General features: G+C 33.8%; 1 protein-coding gene across 3 annotated transcripts in view; it reads left to right on the plus strand.

Moving 5' to 3' along the window:
* The first annotated feature begins 11,936 nt into the window (after window positions 1-11,936).
* The window catches only part of LOC123704378 (GTPase-activating protein CdGAPr), a 45,003-nt gene continuing 29,418 nt past the window's right edge, over window positions 11,937-27,521 (plus strand). Inside the window, exons 1-10 of one of the 3 annotated variants that reach the window (XM_045652736.1) lie at window positions 11,937-12,080; window positions 12,342-12,556; window positions 20,711-20,805; window positions 21,636-21,709; window positions 22,425-22,525; window positions 23,326-23,464; window positions 23,880-24,039; window positions 24,448-24,632; window positions 25,178-25,269; window positions 26,042-26,099. In XM_045652736.1, the coding sequence (XP_045508692.1) occupies window positions 12,476-12,556; window positions 20,711-20,805; window positions 21,636-21,709; window positions 22,425-22,525; window positions 23,326-23,464; window positions 23,880-24,039; window positions 24,448-24,632; window positions 25,178-25,269; window positions 26,042-26,099 (985 nt within the window). In that variant the 5' untranslated portion in view covers window positions 11,937-12,080; window positions 12,342-12,475. Of the gene's footprint in view, window positions 12,596-20,710; window positions 20,806-21,635; window positions 21,710-22,424; window positions 22,526-23,325; window positions 23,465-23,879; window positions 24,040-24,447; window positions 24,633-25,177; window positions 25,270-26,041; window positions 26,100-27,521 lie in introns of all 3 variants that reach the window. The other 2 variants (XM_045652737.1, XM_045652739.1) reach the window with 2 other exon arrangements.

Genomic DNA, 27,521 nt, shown 5'->3' on the forward strand with positions numbered 1-27,521 from the left:
AATCAGACACAGACACAGACTCAGACACAGACACAGACACAGACACAGACACCGACACAGACACCGACACAGACACAGACACCGACACCGACACCGACACAGACACAGACACCGACACAGACACAGACACAGACACAGACACCGACACAGACACAGACACCGACACAGACACAGAACCAGACACAGACGCAGACACCGACACAGACACAGACACAGGCACAGACACAGACACAGACACTGACACAGACACTGACACTGACACAGACACCGACACAGACACAGACACCGACACCGACACAGACACAGACACAGACTCAGACACCGACACAGACACCGACACCGACACAGACACCGACACAGACACAGACACCGACACAGACACAGACCCAGACACCGACACAGACACAGACACAGACTCAGACTTATTGAACATATTAAGTTTTAATTACATTAGCTTCTATACTTCAGATTTTATTTATATCTAAAAAACGCTAATTTCGTCACTGACTCACTGATGATCATCAAAATTCTTAAGGTATTTCCTAAATCCTAATGTCCTAGAAAGCTGAAATTTTGTATGTAAGCTAGTATTAGCACACAAACAACAAAAAAATTATAAAACTTGTAACTTTCATCCCCCAACCCCTTAAACTAGGGGATGGGAGTTTGTATGAGACCTATAATTTTAAATTAAATTTTGATGACGCTAGAGGTCTAATCTAATAATCTAAAACTTGGTTCCCCTAGATATATACAGGGTGTAAGGGAGACCTGGTCACATCACTTCAGTGTGGATAGGTGACATCCTCACATGAAATTTGGTATGGTTTTTTTTTCTTAACTCTAAATATTAAAAAAAATACGACTATTTTAATTTTAACTTTACAATTTTAGTCATATTTTTTTAAAACACTTCTGTACTCGATTGTACTTCACCGATTTTGATGATTTTTTTTAAATTTTGTTGCTTAATCAATGTACTTGCAGATTAAAACGAATGTACTAGTATTCCCTAGTAAATTACCTGATATTTTAATACTTGAATTTAAAAAATAATAAAAAAATACTTGCAATTTTAGTAAAATGCCATTTTTTTCAAAAAAAGACCCACACAATTGCATGTTTTTTTAATCTTATCTAATTCCTCATCATTTTTACTTTAAAATACCATTTATTTCATAATTGTAACTGTTACAACTTGAAAATTACGATTGCTCAAAGTTAACCCTTTGTACATAGATAGGGAGGCGAAGAGGGGAATTTTCTGCAATACTCGAGCGTGGCAGTTTAAGATATGAGAGATACCTTAGACCTAATAGAACAACCTTGTTAACTATTTAGCTCTTTAAGTAGTGACGCGCGCCCAGGATAGACGATCAGATTAGTAAAAAAAAATCGATAGTCTGAAATACTCGAGCGCGTCAGATTAAGATATTGGGGGTTGATTTTAGTGTTTTAAGACTAAATTTAACTAATCTGACGATAAGTCCTTGACGCCGTCAACTTATAGGGTCGTGAACTTGTAAAAAAAAAACGTTAATCCGGCATTCTCGAGCGCGATTGTTTTTATTTTTATTTTGAAGAATATAATCTAAAACTTACTAAAAATACAAAATCTGCCGGTTTCCGCGTGACCGGAAGTCTGGAGGAGCCATTTCGTCTTCCGAAAAACGCGTTGCAGTATATAAGTCGCGAACGATACATTTTACAAAAAAAAAGTTTGAATAAACAAAAAAGGTAATTTTATTTTACACAAAAAAGGTCTCTTTACATTTTTGTCCAAAGTTAAAACTTTTTGACTTGAAGCATCATAAAAACTAAAACTCCCGGTTTTTTGAGTATATCTCGAAAACTGAGGGTGTTAATAAAAATTGATATGAAATAACGATGATTAAAAAAAAGAAACTCTCAAACCTTTTTCGGTCAGATTAAGAGAACCCACCAACATTTTTGTCAGATTAAGAAAATATGCTTTCAGGAGACCGAGATAAACCTCCCCTATGAAAATCTGACGCGCTCGAGTATTTCAAAAGGACTTTTTTTTTCTGCATTTTCAAAAATTCATCGTAACTTATCGTCACGCCGAAATCGTCAGTTTTTTTAAGGGAAGCTTCCTTGGGGCCTAATTAACACCCCTTCCGAAAATCTGACGCGCTCGAGTAAATTTTTTTTTTGTGCATTTTTGACGAATTAATATGCCTAGCCCCACCACGCAAACCGGCAGATTAGTATACCGTTGTTATCATAGGCACTTGGGGTATACGTAGTATGAATATCTGACGCGCTCGAGAATGCCCAAGTAACTATTTTTTTTTACATTTTTGAAAATCCGTACACGCCAAACCCACCGCTAAAATGGTTTTTACCATAGAAGCTTTTCTTTTCGAAATTATTTTATCTATCGATTTTGATAAGTCTCGACGGCGCCGTTTAATTACGCCATTTAGCTACCTCGCCTCCCTATCTAACACTAATCTTGTCAAATACATCTTTATTTTTCAGTACAACGAAGTAATATGGAAATAAAACTGACAGTTAATTTAAAAGCAAGATAATTTATTTTAAAAATTGTTCAAAATGGTCACCGTTTTCCCTTATACAATAAAATAAGCGTCTCTTTACTTCCCTTTCTAAATCGGTTGTACCCGCCAACATAGCCCTAACTTCACTAGCCGCTTCGAGTATTCTCTCGCGTAATTGTTCCACATTTTGAATTTCGACACTATAAACGTAGTTTTTCATTGTGCCCCACACAAAAAAGTCCATCGGTGTCATGTCGGGTGATCTTGGGGGCCACTGGATATGTCCATATCGCCCAATCCATCGCCTCGGGAAGTGAGTATTTAAATACTCGCGCACGGAAAGAGTGGCATGTGGCGGAGCTCCGTCGTGCATAAAAAACATGCCTTGTAAGTACAACAATGGCACTTCGTTCAGGTAGCCCAGTAAATGATTTTGTAAAAAGTTCAAATATCTTTCGCCGTTAAGCGTGCCTTCCAGGAAGTGAGGGCCAACTAAACAGTTTCCTATTACCCCTGCCCACACATTTAAGTGAAACCTGTGTTGAGATGACTCAACTCTGATCGCTTTCGGGTTCTGCTCAGACCACACGTGGGCATTGTGATAATTGAACACACCATCTCTCGTAAACATCGATTCGTCTGTCCAAAGTATCCTCTTTAGAAAGAGGGGATTGTTTAATGCACGCTCCATTAAAACGTTTGCAAATTGATATCTTGAAGATAAGTCCTGCGGAATTAATCCTTGTACTGGCTGATAATGATAAGGATGCAATTGGTGCGTTTTGAATACTTTCCATACTGTCCAATGGCTGATGCCAAGAATCCGTGCCGCTCTCCTCGTGCTTATGTTTGGGTTTTGATTCACTAGATCCAGAATCCTTTCTTCCATACGTGGCGAAATCCGTACTCCAGGATGATCCAAATTCATATTTCTGAAAAGTGTTCCATCCCGAAATTTTCGGTCTACAGACTGGATCATGCGCGCGGAAGGTAAACGACGATTCGGGTAGAGTCGCTGATATTCACGACGCGCAGCTCTCGCCGAACAATTACAGTAGCCGTATAATAAATGCATGTCTGCCATCTCGGTCAAATTAAACGGATTAGCCATTTCCTCACACAGAACAACTCAAAACAGAAAAAATAACAATCAAGTACGAGTAACTGATACTGAAACAAACTGTGAGCGTCGAATGCAAAGAAACAACTATCGTGCGTAGTAGAGACTAACAATGAATCGCTGGAATGCGTGGCCCGCTTCCCCCCGCATTCCCTTAGCTCGCCCGGCAAAGGACAAGTAAGAGAGAGACAGACTTATCAATCCAGGTAGAAATTCCCATGCGTACTGCTACATCCCCCGTTTAAACAATAACAATGCAGGGTCGTGTAACAGGTTAAGAAAGTTCCTTAGAAAAAAAGTAGTTACTTTTGTGCAGTCACAATTTTAAAACTATAACACTTACAATTATGAAATAAATGGTATTTTAAAGTAAAAATGATGAGGAATTAGATAAGATTAAAAAAACATGCAGTTGTATGGGTCTTTTTTTGAAAAAAATTGCATTTTACTAAAATTGCAAGTATTTTTTTATTATGTTTTAAATTCAAGTATTAAAATATCAGGTAATTTACTAGGGAATACTAGTACATTCGTTTTAATCTGCAAGTACATTGATTAAGCAACAAAATTTAAAAAAAATCATCAAAATCGGTGAAGTACAATCGAGTACAGAAGTGTTTTAAAAAAATATGACTAAAATTGTAAAGTTAAAATTAAAATAGTCGTATTTTTTTAAATATTTAGAGTTAAGAAAAAAAAACCATACCAAATTTCATGTGAGGATGTCACCTATCCACACTGAAGTGATGTGACCAGGTCTCCCTTACACCCTGTATATGTATAGGTACTCCTTGTTAAAAAAAAATTAAAACTTTAATCGACATACTTATAAAATTTTGTTACAAACAACTTACAAAAAGAAATGAAATCCCACCAAAAACATTTTCATGTAAAATGTTGCCAAGACGAGCCCATATGACTCGCACTGTCAAAAAGTTATCAGATCTCATGTAGAGCGAAGCTTCTAACACTACACGCCCTAACTCTACAAGGCCTAACTTCACAAACTCTACACCTTAGTCAAAATATGTGGCTTGGCCGTTCGTTACTACAAGAACTATTGTATAACACAAAAGTAATGCACAGTGAATTAATTTTTCACCTTACGCCGATGTGAATGTAGCGAAATGGCCAAGCCACATATTTTGACTAAGGTGTAGAGTTTGTGAAGTTAGGCCTTGTAGAGTTAGGGCGTGTAGTGTTAGAAGCTTCGCTCTACATGAGATCTGATAACTTTTTGACAGTGCGAGTCATATGGGCTCGTCTTGGCAACATTTTACATGAAAATGTTTTTGGTGGGATTATATTTGTTTATACGCATTTAAATTGAATCATACGATATTCCTCGTACGCTGCAGATAAAGTAATTAACAATTAAGGACATACCAATAATAAAGACTTGGACTGAGTCAGAATTACGTCATACAATTAAATGGATACAATTGTTTACGGTTCGTTTGTTTATACGTGATAGAAGAGTAAATAATGATGTGATAATGACCAATTCGTTTGACCAAGACCCGTCATATCTATTGTAGTTTAAGGGCCGATTTTTCAATCCTCGGCCTCGGTTAAAATTTATCCCTCCAATAAAGTATTACACGAACATATTAAAGTGTCACCTGTGAACTGTCAAATATTACGGGCATGTAAAATACATTTTTGAAATGGTAGGTAGTTTAATACGTTATTCGACGAATAAGTTTTAACCAAGCATTGAAAAATCGGCCCGTAAAGGAATAAACCACGATATCTAGATTAAACTGTTATTCGGGGATTAACTCGTCATGATTAACTCGATGACAAGCTGGATGGCCTAAACTGTTGTTTTGGATTTAAACTATTTTATGTCATTTTATTGTGCCTTTTTTTTTGTAAGTTTAAGCCAAACTTAAGTATTGGCATGGTTTAGGTGAACTTTATTTAACAATTTGTGAATTTTATTAAGTGTAACAGATTAATCCCACTGTAAGGAATACTACTACAGAATTATTTGTAATATTACGCATTTTTTTTATTCTATAAGCTGTAGCTATTATAGGCAATTTAATATATTAAACAAAACTTCACTTTTCTCTGGGGAACGATCAACGAGATGTTTCACCGCAGTAAAAAGTAGCCTATCTCACTCTAGCCTCCTAAGTCCTATGCTACCTCTAACCACGAAAATCATTTCATAAAATATCTCCGTTGCGACGTGAAAGAAAGACAAACAAACTTACGCATATCTATACTAATATTATAAAGAGGAAAGATTTGTAATTATGTATGTATGTATGTATGGTTTTCACGCATAAACTACTGGACCGATTTTGATGAAATTTGGCACAGACAATCTTTAGACCCTGAGAAAGAACATAGGCTACCTATTATTGCGAAATATGTACCACGGACGAAGCCGGGGCAGACCGCTAGTAATATATAATATTAGAAAGGATGTTGCCATGGCGACCGGGATTCGCCAAATGGTCTGGAACATTCCACCATATGTCCACAGCTATTGTGTTACGTCATGACATTTGTTTAACATATGGGCTACGGCTGTGAGAGGTTTATTTTTATTTATTACTAGTGGGTCGCCCCGGCTTCGCCCGTGGTACCTACATATTTAAACTATCCTATCTCTCAAGTTGGATCGAACTGCACATGGTGTGCGAATTTTATTATAATCGGTTAAGTGGTTTAGGAGTCCATTGAGGACAAACATTGTGACACGAGATTTATTTATATTAGATTTTATACATTGATATTATGAGTAAAAAGGTGTAGATGGATTACCAACACAATGTTCAATCTTCAAAAATGGCTACGGGCTAACGCACGCACGATTAGAGTTCACAGTCAGGTTGATTCAACCTTCGTGCGTGTAAAAGAGACAACTGAAGTACAATGTGGCTAATTGTAATTAGCCACATTAGCCACATTTCGATGTCTCGGAGTGCTAACCTATATCTACTAATTATTATAATGTCACTATTTTATACTTTTGTGAACATTCTTAGAAAACTAATTTGATAGGTATAACTGATAATTTCCTGAATTGAAATATATTAGATATTTTAATATCTACATTTGGCTGTTTTAGTTTTGTTTAAATAATAGGTAAGTAGGTAATTATTGTTTTTAATGTGGACTGTCAAAATGTCATTGTAATTGACATTTAACTGTTTTACCGCCATGTTTTCAAATGGTGTTGCAATCCTTTGCTAGGATAATTGCCGGAAAACGAGAATTAATTATTACATAATAGTTATTGTCATTAATGCAGGAAAAATATATAAATGTATAATGTGTGCAGTATGGTTATTCATTTGACATAAGACCTAACTTTGTAATTTAGTAGCCACTCATAATAAAAATGAATTAGATAAAGATTACTTGTACATGTTTTAATTTATTGTTTCGATTCTTTTAAATTGTTAAATAGTACACAAGGCAGGAAATTGCATTGTTTTAATTAGAATCGACAGAGATTCTTTAAAATCTGACTAATGATTTCATCTAGCGAACATATGGTTGAAAGATACTGGGAAACATATTTTTAAGGACGCTTCCTGAAAATGCGAGTGATTTCATATGCAATATTATACATTGAGTAATTCATTATTTTTAAAATATATAATAGGGATTATGCTAATATTTTTATAAGACATTTTTGTTTGTTCGTTTTCTTATAGGTATTAATTAATAAACTGCCAATTTACTTATATTGGAAAAAAATGTAAGTTTTTGTTTGTATCCTGGGGCAATCCGGGCAGAGTAGCTAGTTTTGTACAACAGTATACCTATATTTCAAAGTATAGTACTATTTTGTCTCTCCCACCCATGGGCTAGTATGAAAGTGCGCGCACGTAGCGACGCAACTCCCCATACAAATTGATGGGAGAGACAAAACAGTTGCGGAGACAAAGTTGCTCGTGCGCGCTGGCTCTTAAAAAAGTAATTTATAAGCTAGCTGATGGCTTCACTATGACTTCTGCAGTTTAAGATAATTAATCCATGAATGAACGTAACCATTAACAATTAGACGCGGACGCTTGAAAGCGTATTAACGGATTTAAAACACGTTTATAACGAAACTTTATATTGAGTGTGGTCATGGATGTTGTTATCTTTACAGAATTTCTCTTTGATTTGTTATTGATTTTTTTATGCAACAAATATTTAAGTATTATTCAATTAACGACCAATACCGGAACCAATTTAGTTTTACTGTTAAATATGTCGATATAATTCGTTTATGTTACATGGTCATACATGTAATAAATGTTACAGTAATTAATGTATTTGTACCGCTAGCACAGGTTACTTAATAGTTCTAGAATTTGTTTCTAAGCTAAATCTTATTTATGTGAAAATTGTTGAATATAACGGTTTATAAAGTTTGCCTGTTATTCTCCATACTGCTTTCCAAATCGATGGTAAATGTAAAAAAAAATGTTATGACGATTCAAAAGTGCTTAGAAGAAGTCTAATTGGTAATTGAATGCTCAGGCCTCGCCTTGGAATAAATATAATAATTGTTAATGTAGGTCATGAATGATGTGTGTAAATTTTGATTAACTAATAACTTTGTTCAGCCGTTTTGTGTATATTGAGAGAGATTATGTGTGTAAATTTTGATCAAATTTGTTCAGCCGTTCTGTGTATATTGAATACAAGTAAATTGGACTAATCAGTCAGAACTTATTTGACATTCGCAGTGTTGCTATGTTCCTAATTGCATTATCCCGCTTTTCCTCATTTGTAGATTCCAAACATACTTTCTGTATTTTTCAATAAGCTATAGTTTATTGAGTCGTGCGTAGAAACTTGAAAGTTTGTCGTTTTATCGCTTATTACGTAAACGAAAATCATTTTTTGCATATTCTTTATCGTTTTAAATCACGAATTGCTTTATAAAGTTGATGCGTCATCTAACAAACGTAACAAGATGACATCACTAAAAGAAAATTACGCTATACATTAAATTATATAGTAGTTTTATGACTACCTCAAATTATTTGCGTTTATTGAAGCTCTAGAAAGTGACACGGAAATAACGTAATCGCGTCAAATTCTAACACCATAATAAAATATGCAGGAAGTTATTTTCACTCGGCAATTAGTTGTTACGATTCTGTTTAGATCATGATATTTTAGTTTTAACTGACGTTATTGCATATTTGTGATATGAAAATGTTTGTGCCAGTACTAAGAGGATAAATCGAATTCAGGGGAATATCTATGAGTCACGATAATATAGTATGCATGTTAATTATATGTAGTACTAGCCATAATATCAAATATGACTTACCTATACCATTCATTTGCATGTTAATGGTCGTCAAAGAAATTATATTCCACGATCAAAAAGACATAGCAAAAAGAAGTCGAACTTATATAATTAATATTTATTGAACAGAAAGAGGATAAATTCTTCCTGTATTTTAGGATTAGGTCTTATGGTATCAATAATAATGCAACCAGTATAACATGTGAACAAATAAATAATTCTAAATTTTGTTAACATCATCAAAACTCGTTCAATTGCTATTGCGTGATTGAACAGCAGACTTCAAACTTTCATATATAAATTGTAGATGATATTTAAGTGAAGTTGAAAATAGTTATTACTCCAATAAAATGCGAAGATACTCAGTTATTAAATAGTACTGGCTAGCCAATTGTTGTAAATACAAATAGTAAATATATTATGTCATGGCTGCCGAAAACATAACATGAGAAACAGTAAGATATTTCTTGAAATATGCTGATGTTAGATGTATCTATAGACTGGAGGTAAAAAAATGTAGGTAGGTATGTATTTAAGCTACTAAATGTATAGTAATATGTAAAATGTGTGCATATATCTTTAGCTGCATTGACTGTTTACTTTCATTAATTGTAACGGCTGAATAAGGCTTCGCTTAAATCCTATAATCCTAGATCTACATTTATTGGAAATTATGTGTTTGTTGATTGTGCAATTATTTAAGGATAAGGTCGATTTTGAACAAGCACCGTACATGCGTACAAGTTACCTTATAAATTATAGGATCAATTATAAAAGAGCAAAGAAACTAGAAATTGTATATGAGTGGATCAGCGCCAATAAAAAAACGCATACAATATTAAATGAACTGTATAAATCGATCTATTAATCACTATTAGCTATTAATCAAAAGGGATATATAATTTTTTCCTCTAATCGCGATTCGCGAAGGAAATGGAACCAGTTTTTTTTTTTAATTATGCAGCTTCCTGTGGCGACATGCCTTCAAACGTAAACAGTGTTGCGTCACACGACTCACCAAGTCGGCCATTATTTACAAACAATGTGTGTGGGTGAAACGAAATTTCTTATGCACGGACTAGATACTGTTATTGAATCGTTTTAAATCGTTTGATTGTACTTTTTTAAGAAAGAGATGAAAGAAATTTGTTTGGGAATTTTTGAAAGAAGAGTTTTTGTTTTTAATCCCTTTGATTAAAAACAAAAACTCTTCTTTATAAACTCTCTTTATTTCCATATGACAAGTTTTTCTTAATAATTCAATTAATTTTTCGAATTTTAATTTGTATTGCGTTTATTTTTTATAGCTTTTATTTGAATGCAAAAAAAATACAAAAAACCAAAAAATATAAATTCAGCTTTTATTCTAAAAAACAAGATTTTTATAGAATGTATCTACTGTCTCAAATAGCATGTATAAAATTTAATAATAATGATATTATTATTATTCAATCAATTTAATAAATCAATACAACATTTTTTGCTCATGAAAAATACTTCGCAACGAGATCTGCGATTTTTCCACGAAACGAAGCAAAAATAATGCATGTGGCAACTCCATTATCGACCGCTCAAAGAGACAGCATAGAGGAAGGATGTATAACTGAGATAGAGTGGCTACTCTGTGGTAATAAGTGATTGTATGGAACGTGCTGCCATCTGCAACTTTGTAGGATAACTAATGCTTTAAAGGGGTATATATATATATATATAGCTATGCAGTATGCATATCGACATTTAGAACCAGATATGGAGCGAAAGTATATTTACAAAAATATTACTAACACCAAGAAAAGCGTCGTTTTCGTGACAACACTCTTTTTGTGGCGTTAGTAATATTTTTGTAAACATACTCTCACTCCATAAGTTGCCTTGTAAGTTGAGTAAATAATAAATAAGTAATGAGGGCAACCAGGGGTGAGAATAAAAAACAATTTCTTTAGCGGTATTCACGTTTATTAAATTGAAATTGAGATTTATATACTATACACTTGCTAAAACCTCTAAAATCTGCTAAAACCAAAAGCTTTAGTTATTTCAGTGCAGTCACTGAAATAACTAAAGCTTTTGTTCTAAATAAATAAATAAATAAATCATTTATTGCATAAAAACATGGTACATACAAAGATATTAAGATCAGAATTAAGGAACATTCATGTTTTTACTATAACTACATAGCATACAATAATTATTATTAATTGACATAATGAATGAAAATGATTAGATATTTATAAGTAGTAAAAATACGAGTCAGGAGTATTGTCACTTAAAATTAGGTTATACATAAATCATAAGTCATACAGTCAATCAATTAATATCAATATCATTATTTTATATTATTTAGACATTTTTCATATCATACAGAAATTCATTTAGGTTGTAAAAACAATTCTCTAATAAGTATTTATTTAATTTATTTTTAAATCCTGGAAGAGGAACCCCTTGCAAGTCTTTTGGGATTTTATTAAATATCTGAATACCTATATAAGGAACATTTTTTTTGTACAAAGTTAATTTAGGCCTCGGTAAAAACAAATTGTTTGGATATCTTGTTAATTTTCCAATTTCTTTATTAGTTTTAAAATATTGAGGATGTTTTTTATGAAAATACAAATTTCTTTGATATAAATACATGCAAGAGGCAGGATTCTCAAGTTTTTAAAAAGTTCTAAGCTTCTAGCGTGTATTCTCCTCCGTTGAAAACTCATGATCACAACGTTCACAACAGTTAACAACAATAAAACAAGTAACAAAATAACAAAACAAAACTTAACCAAAACAAAAACTTAAAAGATAACCAGATATATTTAACAAAAACAATTAATGAGTCGAAATCGCATCAACGTCCGTCCGAAAGTTGAAAACTATGGTTGACAATGACAGTCGCACATCATTACAAGATGGCGGCTTTTTTTTAATTTTAGTTATACCACTCACCGCCCGCGTCGCTGTCGTCTATGCGTTTACATGACAGTTTTGAGTGTGCCCCCCCTGAGAGACAGTCGGACCGCGCGGGGCGGGGAACGCGCGCCGCTGTCAAATCGAATTATTCCTCTCATTTGCGATTCAAGTTAATTTTTCGATGGAAAACCATTTTCCTGAATTAATTGTGTTGCTATTTACTAATTAACGAAAAGCCAAACGACGCGTGAACACGAAATTTGTGCGTAAAATCAAATTACTTCGTTTCGGTCGTGGCCAGTGCTATTTTTGTTTTGTAGCCCCGTTCCAGTGTGGATTTTTCTGTTGAAATACCTACCTACTGTGATGCAGTTTTTGTTTTGTTCCCGGTGGTCGAGCGGAACGTTGCAAAAAGCTTATGAAACCGTACGATTTGATACCGTTCAAGTGCGAAACGGTTGATTTGCCCTAAATACTGTGCCAAATTTTGATGTAAATTATTGACAAATTGTTCCTTCTATAGCGCTATTTGGAATACGCATGACTTGGTTGTGGAATTCAATTTTAAATTCGAAAAAAGAACACTTGGACTGCAATTTTTTTCGAGCATAGACTAAAGTGACCAGTGTTGTTTCGTAAAGTTTTTATGGCGTATCCATGTGCGAAATAAAGTGTATCAGTGATATGAGGAGAATGTTCGGAGTCTGTTCTGATGGGTGGCTTCTCTGCGGTCAGAATGTGAGCAGCTAAAACCTGGCTGTCACGTTTATGTTGTCTGTATGTTTTTTTTAATTTGTGTCCATGTCTTCCCTCTGTATGCTGTGCCAAATAGACTATAACTATAATTTAAAACAATGGTGAATGGTTCATTGTTTAGAATAATTTATTCGAAATTTAAGTATTATATCATGTGTTTATAAATGTTTTATAGTATCCAAAGGTTTGATTTTAAATTGTAGGTTGCTAAATGTCTAATATTGAGATAGCAATAAGCAACTGAAACCGAAAAAAGTATTCACAAAAATATTTATTTAAAAATTTCATATATTACTTAAGTATGTACTTTCAATAATGGAGGATTGAATTGAAGCAGGTTCAATACATATAAAATTAATAACTAAGTTAAAAATAAACATGCACACATGAAATTAATGTATTGTCACCGATCCTTGATAAGCGTACAAAGCTTGAATTAAATCTTTCCGTTTAAAGTCAAAATCGAGTCTAAAGGAGTCCGTTACATACAAACATACAGGTGAAGCTAATAAAAGAGTATTTTAAACCTTCCACCATATATGTAACAAGGTTGATTTTCCTTTGGCACAGCATATCCTTATAAAGGCCTTGAAGTGAGTGCATGCATTTTTTGTTGTCCCTATTTTTACTAATTGGCTATGCTCACTCTAGCTCTAATAGAAATACAGTTACTTCATTATTACTATAAAAAAAATTCATAATTCCCTTCATATCAAAAAGTTTTCTAAAAGCTCTTGATTTCTCAAATGATACTTATATACTAATTTTTGGAGTAACATTGTTAGTAAGTTTTGTTATAAGATTGTAAATAATGTTATTTTTCTGTTAGGTTTACTTTTGTTATATTTTTTACAACTGGTATGTGCCGTTTGATTTTTATCTCTAACCAGAAATATTCATTTAATGTTTAATTATTTTTTTGCCATCTGCAATTGAATACTGAATTTAAATAATAGTTACTCGAGAAGTGCATAATTTTGGCACATGGGGGACCCCACATATTAGCACATTAACCCATTGCAATTGAGCCCCGAGCAGCCCGATCTGACCACGACACAATAGATTTTCTATTGTGTCTGTGATTCCGGGGGCTGAGTTATTAAATAAACAGACTGAAAAATAAGTTGTCATTTGGGAAATCAGGACAAATTAAAATCATTAATAGGGCTAATGAAGCATGTACATTGTATGATTAACATAGGATACATGATCATTATCATTTATGTATCTTATAATATTCACAGCACTTTAGTTGTGTGTTGGTATGACTTGTGTGTAGAGCCAAACTGTTTTTATGTCACTTTAAGTATAGCTAAGTGTAACTTAAATTTCATGGTAATGCATCTTAATAAAACTTGTAAATAACAAGGTGTGCTCTGCGGCTTTCACCGTATAACTCTATTATGTCACCATATTAAATAAGCTAATATTAAGTTATTCTCATAATGGGAGGAATTCAGCATCACAGTAAACTCCATTTTCTCTCAGTGTATTATATAATATAAATATATTAAATAAGTAAGTAGACAGGCTCTCAACTCAAGTATCTAGGTTACTAGGTTTACTGTATGAACTCTTATAATAAAAGAATCATGCTGCCAATGAGGGCGAAACATTTATTTATTTATTCTTTATCCTACAGTTAGAGACAGGGAAAATATATATGAGAATTTAAAATAATAAGAATACGAATAGGTGGCCTTAAGGCCAGTAAATATATTTAAAAAAGCACATTTAATAAGGTAAATTCATGAAATTATTGTCATGTCACTGATCTTTTTTTATCACACTAATGTGTACTAAGTTAAAATTAAATCTGACCCTATAAACTGGGCCAAAATCGAGTCTAAAAGTTTGTTACATACAAACATACAGATGAAGCTAATAAAAGCGTATTATAAATCAATGTCTTCCAGGCAAACTGCTTAGCAATGTGTTTGTATCATTGAATTACGAGAAAAATCCTCATAACCTACAAAGAAATTAATTTTAATAGCATAGAAAAATGCAGGTATCATATATCAAACAACATAAACCTACTTTTGAAATAATATTTTCAGACAAAACACTACTTCCTCATTTTTTCAGAGAAATAATATCTTTTATTGCCTCATAACAATTTCAGAAGTTCAAACAGTGTTGTTTTAAAAACTTTTCTACATAAAAATAATAAGATCAAATTATTTAAACTGTAATATTATTTGTTAAAGTGTTTTAAGTTACTGTAATTACAGAATGAAAGCTCTCACTTGAAGGGGTTTTGTTTTAAATACAAACTGTTTGTTACTCCACTACTCCAGTTTTTATTAAATACTAGATTTCCGCTCGCGGCTTCGCTCGCGTTTTCAAAGGAAAACCCGCATAGTTCCCGTTCCTGTAGGATTTAGGGAATAAAACCTAATCTACGTGTTAATCCAAGTTTCCCTCTATGTGTGTGCTAAATTTCATTGTAATCGATTCAGTAGTATTTGCGTGAAAGAGTAACAAATACACACATCCTCACAAACTTTCGCATTTATAACTAATATTAGTAGGATTCTAGGCAGACATTTTTCAGGTGTAAGAAAAATTGAACAAATGAAAAACTATTCTTTGTGTGTTAAAAATCAAACATTCTTTTGTTTGATAATAAGATACATAATGATAAAATTCGTTTATTTGAACAACTACAAAAACGCATAACATTATTTTTAAAACAAAGAAGTACCTAACTTATAACTAAAAATTTTTGGACAGATTTTTTATTGTTTAATAAAAAAATACAATACATGAATTATTCTAACATTGATGCAATAGTTTACATATTGTCAATCATGTCTATTCGCTTCTAAGATACAATACAATGTACATAATATATTTAAAATCCTATTAAATACCATCACGTATTCCAAGAAACACTTTAATGTCTCAGCATGGAGGTGTGAAGTGCGTTTGTTTATTGATTTATTATTTAATTGAGTGTGTGGAGCGTGTGCCCACGCACATACCGACGTAAGTGTGATAATGTCGAGTGCACACTGCGTTGATGTGTTTTTGGTCAGTTAGTGTTTGGATAGTGTGTGTACACTGTACAACCTTATGATGTGTAATGTGTACATACCTTACTAGTTTTCTGCCCGTGCAGTATTTTTTTTTAAACCATTTACTGATAGAAAAAAAAAAATAAACATACATTAAGCATACAGAAGAAACACCACATAAATCGACACGAGACAATTAAAACTTAATAAGTTATATATAAAACAAAACCTAACTAAACTAAAACCTTCCCCGGCTATCTATTGATGAAAGCAGAATGAAAATCAGTGTAGTAGTTTATGAGTTTGTTAGACAGATGCCGCGAACGGCTTTGTTTTAACCTATGTGAAGTTGGCAACTAACTGAATAAAAATGAGTGTTTCTCAATTCTATACGATTGTACTAGGTTTGTACCGGATTGTACCGCTTTTTATTTTGTTTGTACCCCAAAGAGGTGGGGAGAAACATAGGGTCGTAGTTATATAGTTCGCTGCTAACTGAATAAAAATGAGTGTTTCTCAATTCTATTCGATTGTACTAGGTTTGTACCGGATTGTACCGCTTTTTATTTCGTTTGTACCCCAAAGAGGTGGGGAGAAACATAGGGTCGTAGTTATATAGTTCGCTGCTAACTGAATAAAAATGAGTGTTTCTCAATTCTATTCGATTGTACTAGGTTTGTACCGGATTGTACCGCTTTTTATTTCGTTTGTACCCCAAAGAGGTGGGGAGAAACATAGGGTCGTAGTTATATAGTTCGCTGCTAACTGAATAAAAATGAGTGTTTCTCAATTCTATTCGATTGTACTAGGTTTGTACCAGAACGTACCGCTTTTTATTTCGTTTTTACCCCAAAGAGGTGGGGGGAAACATAGGGTCGTAGTTATATAGTTCGCTGCCGACCTAGAAATACAGATTTTTTTTAAATGCTAACTCAAAGTGGTTGTGTGGTCGATGCTCAAAGCATTTCGTTTGTACCGGATTGTACCGTTATCAGAACCGAAAAAAAATATATTAAAAAACTAATATTCACGTTTATATAACCACATTTGACCACATTACCACAGTTGACAGATATACAGGGTGTAATCGTTAAGTGTGCACAGGCGATTATTCTGTAACTATTACAGATATCAAAAAACTTTAAACTGATATCGAAAGTACTTAACCTAATGAGAAAATGGCCATAATAAATTTTTACACAGTTAGTCGAATTTTCATTTTTATTCAGTTAGTCGAATTTTCTTTAGTATCTTCATGTATATTTATATATAAACGTGAATATTAGTTTTTTATATATTTTTTTCGGTTCTGATAACGGTACAATCCGGTACAAACGAAATGCTTTGAGTTAGCATTAAAAAAATGCTGTATTTCTAGGTCGGCAGCAAACTATATAACTACGACCCTATGTTTCCCCCCACCTCTTTGGGGTACAAACGAAATAAAAAGCGGTACGTTCTGGTACAAACCTAGTACAATCGAATAGAATTGAGAAACACTCATTTTTATTCAGTTAGCAGCGAACTATATAACTACGACCCTATGTTTCTCCCCACCTCTTTGGGGTACAAACGAAATAAAAAGCGGTACGTTCTGGTACAAACCTAGTACAATCGAATAGAATTGAGAAACACTCATTTTTATTCAGTTAGTCGAATTTTCTTTAGTATCTTCATGTATATTTATATGTATAAACGTGAATATTAGTTTTTTAATATATTTTTTTTTCGGTTCTGATAACGGTACAATCCGGTACAAACGAAATGCTTTGAGTTAGCATAAAAAAATGCTGTATTTCTAGGTCGGCAGCAAACTATATAACTACGACCCTATGTTTCCCCCCACCTCTTTGGGGTACAAACGAAATAAAAAACGGTACGTTCTGGTACAAACCTAGTACAATCGAATAGAATTGAGAAACACTCATTTTTATTCAGTTAGTCGAATTTTCTTTAGTATCTTCATAAATATTTATATGTATAAACGTGAATATTAGTTTTTTAATATATTTTTTTTTCGGTTCTGATAACGGTTCAATCCGGTACAAACGAAATGCTCTGAGTTAGCATTTAAAAAAATGCTGTATTTCTAGGTCGGCAGCGAACTATATAACTACGACCCTATGTTTCTCCCCACTTTTTTGGGGTACAAACGAAATAAAAAGCGGTACAATCCGATACAAACCTAGTACAATAGAATAGAATTGAGAAACACTCATTTTTATTCAGTTAGTCGAATTTTCTTTAGTATCTTCATGTATATTTATATAAACCTGAATATTAGTTTTTTTATATATTTTTTTCGGTTCTGATAACGGTAAAATCCGGTACAAACGAAATGCTTTGAGTTAGCATTTAAAAAAATGCTGTATTTCTAGGTCGGCAGCAAACTATATAACTACGATCCTATGTTCCCCCCCACCTCTTTGGGGTACAAACGAAATAAAAAGCGGTACGTTCTGGTACAAACCTAGTACAATCGAATAGAATTGAGAAACACTCATTTTTATTCAGTTAGCAGCGAACTATATAACTACGACCCTATGTTTCTCCCCACCTCTTTGGGGTACAAACGAAATAAAAAGCGGTACAATCCGGTACAAACCTAGTACAATCGTATAGAATTGAGAAACACTCATTTTTATTCAGATAGTTGCCAACTTCACATAGGTTTTGTTTTATAATATGTAGTGATGATGTAATTTTATGGGCTGTTATAGTGTGGTAATATTATTAGTAGTATAGTAGAGCGGTTAATGTATTGTATCGGATTGATTTTTATTTAATAGGATGGAATTAAATAAGCGATTATATCATAGAGCAAAATTATAATAATAATAAATATTAATTGTATACTTTTAAACTTACTTTACGCATGCTGTGTTTACGTATAAGTGTTTTTTTTTACATTGTTCATATAAAATTGTATTTTAACTTTGATGTTTTATCTGTGATGTAAAGAAACGTTGGTAAACCTAATAAATAAATAAAATAAAGAGTAATAGAATTTAGTTGATTCTTTTATCGTGTTTGAGTTACTTGATGGATATTTTCTTGATCAAGTGCAAATGTTAAATACTTAAAACTGCTATAGGACACAAACTAAAAAACAACCTTGCACTAAGCATATTAGTTACATAGTAATCATTCATTACATAGTAAACAATCTGTCGACTGTGATATTAGTTCACAAAAACATACATACACGCAGCCCACATGTGACATGGCAATACAATCCTACTTATATTATAAACTAGCTGCTCCGCGCGGTTTCACCCCCGTGGCCCCATTCCTGTTGGTCGTAGCGTGATGATATATAGCCTATAACCTTCCTCGATAAATGGGCTATCTAACACCGAAAAAATTTTTCAAATCGGACCAGTAGTTCCCGAGATTAGCGCGTTCAAACAAACAAACAAACAAACTCTTCAGCTTTATAATATTATAGGTAGTATACGAAAGTTTCGTGAGGTTGGATGGATGTTTGTTGCTCTTTCACGCAAATAATACTGAACCGATTACAATGAAATTTGTTATGTAACTAGCTGAAGACCCAGAATAAGACATACGTTACTTTTATCCTGTAAATCCCCAGGAATGGGAACTGGATTTTCTTTGAAAATGCGGACGGAAATCTAGTATAGTACCTATAATAATGACGGACGCGCGTCGTCAAGCCCCAAGGCGAGTCTATCATGTAGTGAGGAGGCGTGTGCGTGCTGTCGTTAATTTGTCGCCATTAACCGCCATTAACTATGTAGGTATCATGCGATGTTTACTGCGTAATATTGTGTATGGATGAATAGTGATTTGATTTGCATCGTTAGAGTCTGAATGTTTAGGTGAAATGAGAGTATTTTATGATATAACTAGCTTACCGCCCGCGGCTTCGCCCGCTTTCTCTAAAACGATTTGAGATTTAAACTATCCTATCTCTCAAGTGGGATCAAACTGCACATGGTGTGCGAATTTTATTATAATCGGTTAAGTGGTTTAGGAGTCCATTGAGGACAAACATTGTGACACGAGATTCATATATATTAAGATTTAAAACTGATTATCACAGCAACCATTTAAGGTAGATAGAGTAATTGTTATGGAAGATAAGCACATGATAAGCACCTTCTCACAAGTCAATTTAATCTATACTAATATTATAAAGCTGAAGTCTGAAGAGTTTGTTTGTTTGAACTCGCTGATCTCAGGAACTACTGGTCTGATTTTAAAAATTATTTCGGTGTTAGATAGCCCATTTATCGAGGAAGACTATAGGCAATATATGATCAAGCTAAGATCAACAGGAGCGGAGCCACGCGGGTGAAACCGCGGGGCACAGCTAGTCATAAACTAAATTTTGAACCTAGATTAACTATATTTTAAAACGAATTCAGCTAGTATCTAACTAAAAGACTATCTAAAAACTCGATAGCACGTGCCGAAATAGGTTAACGGTAAAATAAATCAAAACTCAAGTACCTTTTACTAAGTGGTAGTCGTTAGTTTTAGATAAGATTAGTGAACGCTTGCATTCAAGTGGTTTGGATAGTTTGACAAGTCGAAATGAGGGTAAAATGACTCGTAATCATTAGATTTGCTAGGTATATTTTTAAATTAGATAGTATATATTGATAATATTCTTGCTTGTCTTTTCCGTCGACTATGAAACCGTTTTGTACTGTAGTGTTGCAAAGAGCAAATAAAATTATTTTTTTGTCGAGTAAAATAAAGATATTATCCTGGAAATCAAATTCTCCGGAAAATTACAACGCTGTTTATGTTGTTCAACATTAATTAATTTATTAATATAATCTATACTATATTATTTTTAATATTATAAAGCTGAAGAGTTTGTTTGAACGCGCTAATCTCAGGAACTACTGGTGTCTTTTGAAAAATGATTTCGGTGTTAGATAGCCCATTTATCGAGGAAGGCTATAGAGTATAGATAGGCTATATATAATTACGCTAAGACCAACAGGAGCGGAGCCAGTAATTGAATAAAACTACCTGGATATAAAGATCCTCTGGTGGTTTTCTCCAGCAGATCATCTGTTACATAAGTATACTAGCCAGTAGATACTGTAGTATTAACAATACAATATGTCCTATGTTACAGGGATCCCCCCACGGGTCGGTGATGTCTTGCCAATCGCTCGCTGCGCGCGCGTTCGAGACAGAAAAGGATTCGAGATGTTCTACCAGCTTCCATAGGTATGTGATACAATTTATTTGTTTTTTTTTTATTGTACCAATGACATAATAAAAAAAAAAAAATCTGTTCATAAACGTGTTATCCGTGAGCATACTAGACTATAAACAAGAATATAAGATCGAAGTGAGGAATCTCCTCCTTTTTGAAGTCTCCTCGTTTACAACTATTTATAGTAATTTATCAAAATAGTATCCATATCTATTGCTAGTATTTACAATCAAAAGTTAATATTGAATTTATTTATGAGAAACTTATGCCCGGTTTCTGAGTACATTTGCTATTGAAGGCATAACTGATGAACTCAGACACCGGGCATTAGTTTCTTAAACATGAAACAAACAAAGAATAGAAAAAGCGAAGAGTGAACCGGTATCTACTAGGGAAGCGCGTACCATCTTAGACCGCAACTTAGCTTTCCATCAGGCGAGATTGTGGTCAAGCGCTTCCCTATATAGAATACTAGCTTTCCGCCCGCGGCTTCGCCCGCGTTTTGAACGAAAAACCCGCATAGTTCCCGTTCCCGTGGGATTTCCGGTATGAAACCTATCCTATGTGTTAATCCAAGTTACGCTCTATATGTGTGCTAAATTTCATTGTAATCGGTTCAGTAGTATTTGCGTGAAAGAGTAACAAACACATACACACACATCCTCACAACTTTCGCATTTATAATATTAGTAGGATAAAAAAAATCGATCATTTATTTGTTAAAGGTACGTGACCAAATCGCGGCTCATGATGAAAATGTTTCTATTATTTATTTTATTTTTATAATATTTATCGAAATGCAATAACAATTTAAAGTTAATTTATTTGTTAAATATTTCAGATCGGTGCGTTTCAGCTCGGAGTCGCGGAGCACAAGGAAGTCGAATGACACGGAGTGCAAACGGGAAACGCCGGGTAAATAGCTTGAATTGTTTAGTTTTTAAAAGAAAATTTTATTGTAAATATGTGTACAAACAAATCAAATGTAAAGTGAAAGACAACTATCACCGCTTTGACAAAATCATGAACATAAGCTATCTTCCCTATTTAAGCGCAGAGGTTGATTGTATTTAAAAAAAAAATTGGAAATTTTCATTGCAAATTTTCATTAAAATCGGTTCAGTTGGTTCAGTCGTGAAACTGATATGGGCAGATATTAGCATTTATACATATATTGAATTGATGGATTTAGTGAACTACATGCAACAATTTTAAACTATTCCCGCATAGTTCTAGAGTTTCTCGCGGGCTCTTCAAATCGTTGGCAAATAATAAATTAGGTAGTTGACAATTTTGAATTTTGATTAACACCTAAAAAAAGTATATACGGTCTTACTAATTAAATGTTACCCATTCGCTATGCAATGGATTAGTTATTGCAATAACCTGTCCTGTTTTTATGATTGACGTTTCATGTGAGCAAGAGCAGGACAAAGCTATGGTAAAAAATGGTAGAATCCATTGTTTAACTTTTTATTAGTAAGACCGTATGTATACAAATTTCAAACTACCCGCAACCGTTAATCTATGTTTAACTTACCAGGAGGAATAGAATTTCCAGTAGAGATCGAATATTTTATTTATACATGTATGACACACAAAATCTCAAACTACCCACCCGCACTTTCAGGTACGATGTCGCTCACGGCGTTATCCTTAACGCCGGTGACTCCCGGCTCGGCGATGAGCCAGTCGGCACCGCACGCAGGCGCGTTCGATTTCGATGAGACGGTAAGTTTTTGGGAGAAAAAACGTGAAAAAAGTCGTCTTTTTCAGGGAAAATAATGGGTAGATGGTGCTTTATAACACAAACAAAATAAAAAAAGACGGGTTGTACTCCGGGAGTGCCGGCAGAAGTGAAAACTTGATTATTAACGTTGAGCATGTTTGATATCCATCCGTCTTACGCTTTTTCGATCAGGTAACGTGTCCTGACGCGAGTTTAAGATTTTATACCCAACGCCACTAAAGAAGTTTTCACTTTAAAAAAAAAAAAGGAAATATAAGGGTCAATTCTCAAAAAAACATAGTTTTCCAATTAATAAATGACGTTAAATACCAAAAAATAACACGAATGTTAACTTAAAATCAGCCTATGCTCCAATCAGCGTGCCAATTCCCAAAATTTCTAACACTTATTAACTAAACACCTACCATAAAACTAATTAAAATAATCAAAAAATTAGATATATTAAACTTTGGTCGAATAAAAAAAAGCTTCTAAAGTTTATTCTTCCAAAAAACAATTATCAATCAATCATATATCCAAACTAGGTTCCGCCCACGACTTTGTACGTGCATCCCCGTTTTTCCCCGTTCCCGCAAGAATTTCGGGAAATCCTTTCTTAGCGGATGCCTACGTCCTAACATCTACCTGCATGCCAAATTTCAGCCCGATACGTCCAGTGGTTTGGTCTGTGTGTTGATAGATCACTATATCAGTCACCTTTGAGTTTTATATATATAGATAGATATATTATTTCTTATTCATTACATACCTTCGTATAACCAAATTCTTACGTTAATTTCAGCCGGCGCCCCCCCCAGCGTGCAGATTCCCAAAGTTGGAGGAATGCGCTCATTTCCACTACGAACGGGTGTCGCTCGGAGGCCTAAGTGTGGAGTTGGTGCCTTGTGAAGCCGTGGAAGGGTCCCCGCTTGAGGGTGAAGGTAAATATACAATAACTAGCTTTCGGCTTCGCCCGCTTTTTCTAAAACTTAATAAATTATATATTAAAACCTTCCTCTATCCATTAAAAAAAAAAAAAAAAACATATCGGCCGAATTGATAACCTCCGGTTTTTTTTAACCGACTTTAAAAAAAAAAGGATTTTTTAAAAGTCGGTTAAAAAAAACCGGATCAAAATCCGTTGCGTAGTTTTAAAGATTTAAGCATACAAAGGGACATAGGGGCAGAGAAAGCGACTTTGTTTCATACTATGTATCTAGTGATTATAGTATTTTTTAGTGGCTGATTTTATGCGAGTATTTTACACTAGCTGTGCTCCGCGGTTTTACCCGCATTACTCCGCTCCTGTTGGTCTAAGCGTGATGATATATTATAGCCTATCCCCATACATTCCAGGTTGGGTCTGCCTTAAGGTCCGTTCACACGTGAATTCGTCCAACGACAGTACGGATAGCAAAACACTAAGCGCCAGTTGGACGGAGGCGAGCGACGTGCGAGAGTGGACACTCACAAGGAACATGGACAACTTTCTGCAGTTGGACGACATGTTGCACAGGTGTGTGGACATACAGACAATATAATCGGGAAGATATTTTGAAAGAAAGATCGAAAAATGTGTTTTTTTTAAGAATAGAAAAATTCGATCACTCAGCGGGATTCACACGCGCGACTTCTACCTAAAAACAAATTTAATTTAATTTTAATTTATATTTAAGTTCGATTCCCGGTCGATGCAAGTGAATTTTCGAAAATAATTGAATGCAGTTATTTTTCTTTTTAAAAATATAGGAATGTTTCTTACAGCAAAATTCGCTATCTCCAGTATTTCTAGTACTTTCCCTCCAGGGCCCATCGAAAATTACCACACTGTATATATAAACTTTTTTCAAAAAAATTTTTTAATGTTAATTACTCTGTATAAATATATTATTTTTTGTATAATAATACATTTTCTCAATTACAGATGTATATACGACCGAAAAGTCTCCGGTTTACCAAATTTAAAGGAAGCCATGACACCAGAATTAGTGCAAGATGAAGTTGAATACAGGCAACTTATATCGGACTATGTGCATCATTTATCTATCATTGCGGACGATTCCATCAATTGTGGACCAGCTTTAAACTGGCTGCAGATGGATAATAAGGGTAGGTTTTTTTATTATTATTTTTTATTATATCTTTCTTATATTGTATACTAGCTGAGCCCCGCGGTTTCATCCGCGCGAGTGAATGTTTTTCCTTTTTAAACTAATGTTCCTGTGGGAATATCGATATAAAATGTAGCCTAAGTTATTCCTTTTTACAACAGCTATCTGTCAGTGAACGTCCCGTCAAAATCGGTCGAGCCGTTCCTTATTTTGTTCGTATATCTGTTTGTCTATCATGTATTGTACTGTACCTGTTTTTAAGAAAATTTCACATGTATTTTTTAAATGCTCAACCTAACAACCAAGCATGTAGTCATTATTTTATTATATTTATAACCATTAAATATTTATAACTCGCTCCGCTCCGCGGTTTCACCCGCATGGCTCCGCTCCTGTTGGTCTTAGCGTGATGATATATAGCCTATAGCCTTCCTCGATAAATGGGCTATCTCGTAAGAATTTTTCAAATCGGACCTGTAGTTCCACATTAAATTTTCGATGAATAAAACATTTGAACTAACTTTTATGTATTTTCTATTTAAGGTCACAAATTATTAGTGTCGAATGAAGACTCCAGTTCTATAAACACACCAGCAGTTGCTGCCGCTTATTCAGTCAGGAAATATGTCTCGCAGGTAAATTTATCCTACTAATATTATAAATGCGATAGTTTGTGTGTGTGTGTGTATGTTTGTTACTCTTTCACGCAGATACTACTGAACCGATTACAATGAAATTAAGCACACATATAGGGGGTAACTTGGATTATAACATAGGATAGGTATTATCCCGGAAATCCCAAGGGAACGGGAACTATGCGGCTTTTTCTTTGAAAACGCGGGCGAAGCCGCCGGCGGAATGCTTGTATTCGTTTAAATGAACAATATTTGAAAAAATAAATAGTCTCTTATATGTGAAAATTGCAAATGTTATTATACTAGGACATTTTTATCATTTAGGGTTGTGATAAAATGGATTGAGAAACTTCATCAAAATCGGTTAAGCCGTTTCGGAGACGTTTGGTTACAAACACGAAAATTTTATGAAATATCCACTCATATTGATGTTAATATAGTTAAAAAAAGGTAAATTTAATATTTGTTTGATAAAAATTGTCTATTGGGAAATACAATCGAAAAATATTTTTATATTTCAACAATATTAAAAATATCTATCCTTTATATTTATACTAGCTTACCGCCCGCGGCTTCGCCCGCTTTGTCTATAACCTAATAAATTATATACTAAAACCTTCCTCTTGAATCACTCTATCTATTAAAAAAAACCGCATCAAAATCCGTTGCGTAGTTTTAAAGATTTAAGCATACATAGGGACATAGGGAAATAGGGACAGAGAAAGCGACTTTGTTTTATACTATGTAGTGATTATTTATTAAATTTTTACAGGCACGAGACGAAATCAGCTTTGAAGTCGGCGACATGATATCCATCATAGATATGCCAGGTGAGATTTAAATTAAAAACAAATGAATATGAGAAAAAAAATATTATAGAAGCAAGTTTTTTTTTTTTTTTTTTTCACCTATCGCCGTGTACGATGATATTTTCACTCATGGTGACGTCAATTATTGCGCTAGATGCTTGATTTTTGAAGTGAAAACTTCTTTAGCGGCGTTGGGTATAAAATCTTAAACTCGCGTCAGGACACGTGACCTGATCGAAAAAGCGTAAGACGGACTTTTTTTTAGCCCTTATATTCCATGCGTAAGACGGATACCATTCCAAAATATCAAACATGCTGAACGTTAATAATCAAGTTTTTAACCGACTTCAAAAAAAAGGAGGAGGTTATCAATTCGGCCGGTATATTTTTTTTTTTTTTATGTATGTACACCGATTACTCCGAGGTTTCGGAACCGATTTACGTGATTCTTTTTTTTGTTCGATGCGGGATGGTGTCGAATTGGTCCCATAAAAATTTTATTCGGATAGGCCCAGTAGTTTTTATTTTATGAGCAATTTTTGTCTGTAGGTATTTGTAAATTTTGCAAGTGCAAGTTTGAAGTCGGTTGTTTTTAACGCAGTTATCACTTGTCACTTCCGCCGGCACTCCCGGAGTGCAACCCGTCTTTTTTTTTTGTTTGCTAAGCTGAAATATACCAAGCCAATTCAGTATGGTAACATTTTCTATCGTTCGATCTTTGAATTATAACATAAAAAGTCAGTATAATATCAAAATATGTTCTAAATGTTTCAAGTTATGGCTACACATTTAACAATCTATACTAATATTATAAAGCTGAAGAGTTTGTTTGTTTGAACGCGCTAATCTCAGGCACTACTGGTCCGATTTGAAAAATTCGGTGTTAGATACAAGATAGCCCATTTATCGAGGAAGGCTATATGCAATATAATATTATTTCGCTAAGACCAACAGGAGCGAAGCACTGCGGGTAAAACCGCGGAGCACAGCTAGTCTGCGAGAAATATGAAAACTCTTGTGATTTCAAATTATGAAAATCCAATAATGTGCACATAAAAAAGGCAGATAAATTTACATAAATTGTTTACAAGAAAAAATATTTTTACTTTTAAATTTTATAATTTGTAAATAAATTTTATTGAAACCTACTGTTTTGTTTTCACTTCAGTTATAATACTGTTGGTGGATTTCCCGTACCGATATAGAAATAATTAATATAAGGAAAATAAACAATATATATTTATATATATTAATTAATAACTTCTATGGTATGTAACATTATAATTATCCTGTGCCTACATAAGATAGGACGCTGTCTAAACGCAATATTATTTTAAATTCACAGTATTATAAATTTTATTTTTTATCGAGTTTCATTATTTGTTTTATTTTTTGGCAAGATATTTTAGAAAAGTTGGAGTAATTTCAAAGTAATTAACGGTG

The sequence above is a fragment of the Colias croceus genome, chromosome 29, assembly GCF_905220415.1.
Source record: "Colias croceus chromosome 29, ilColCroc2.1".
Taxonomy (NCBI): Eukaryota; Metazoa; Arthropoda; class Insecta; order Lepidoptera; family Pieridae; genus Colias; species Colias croceus.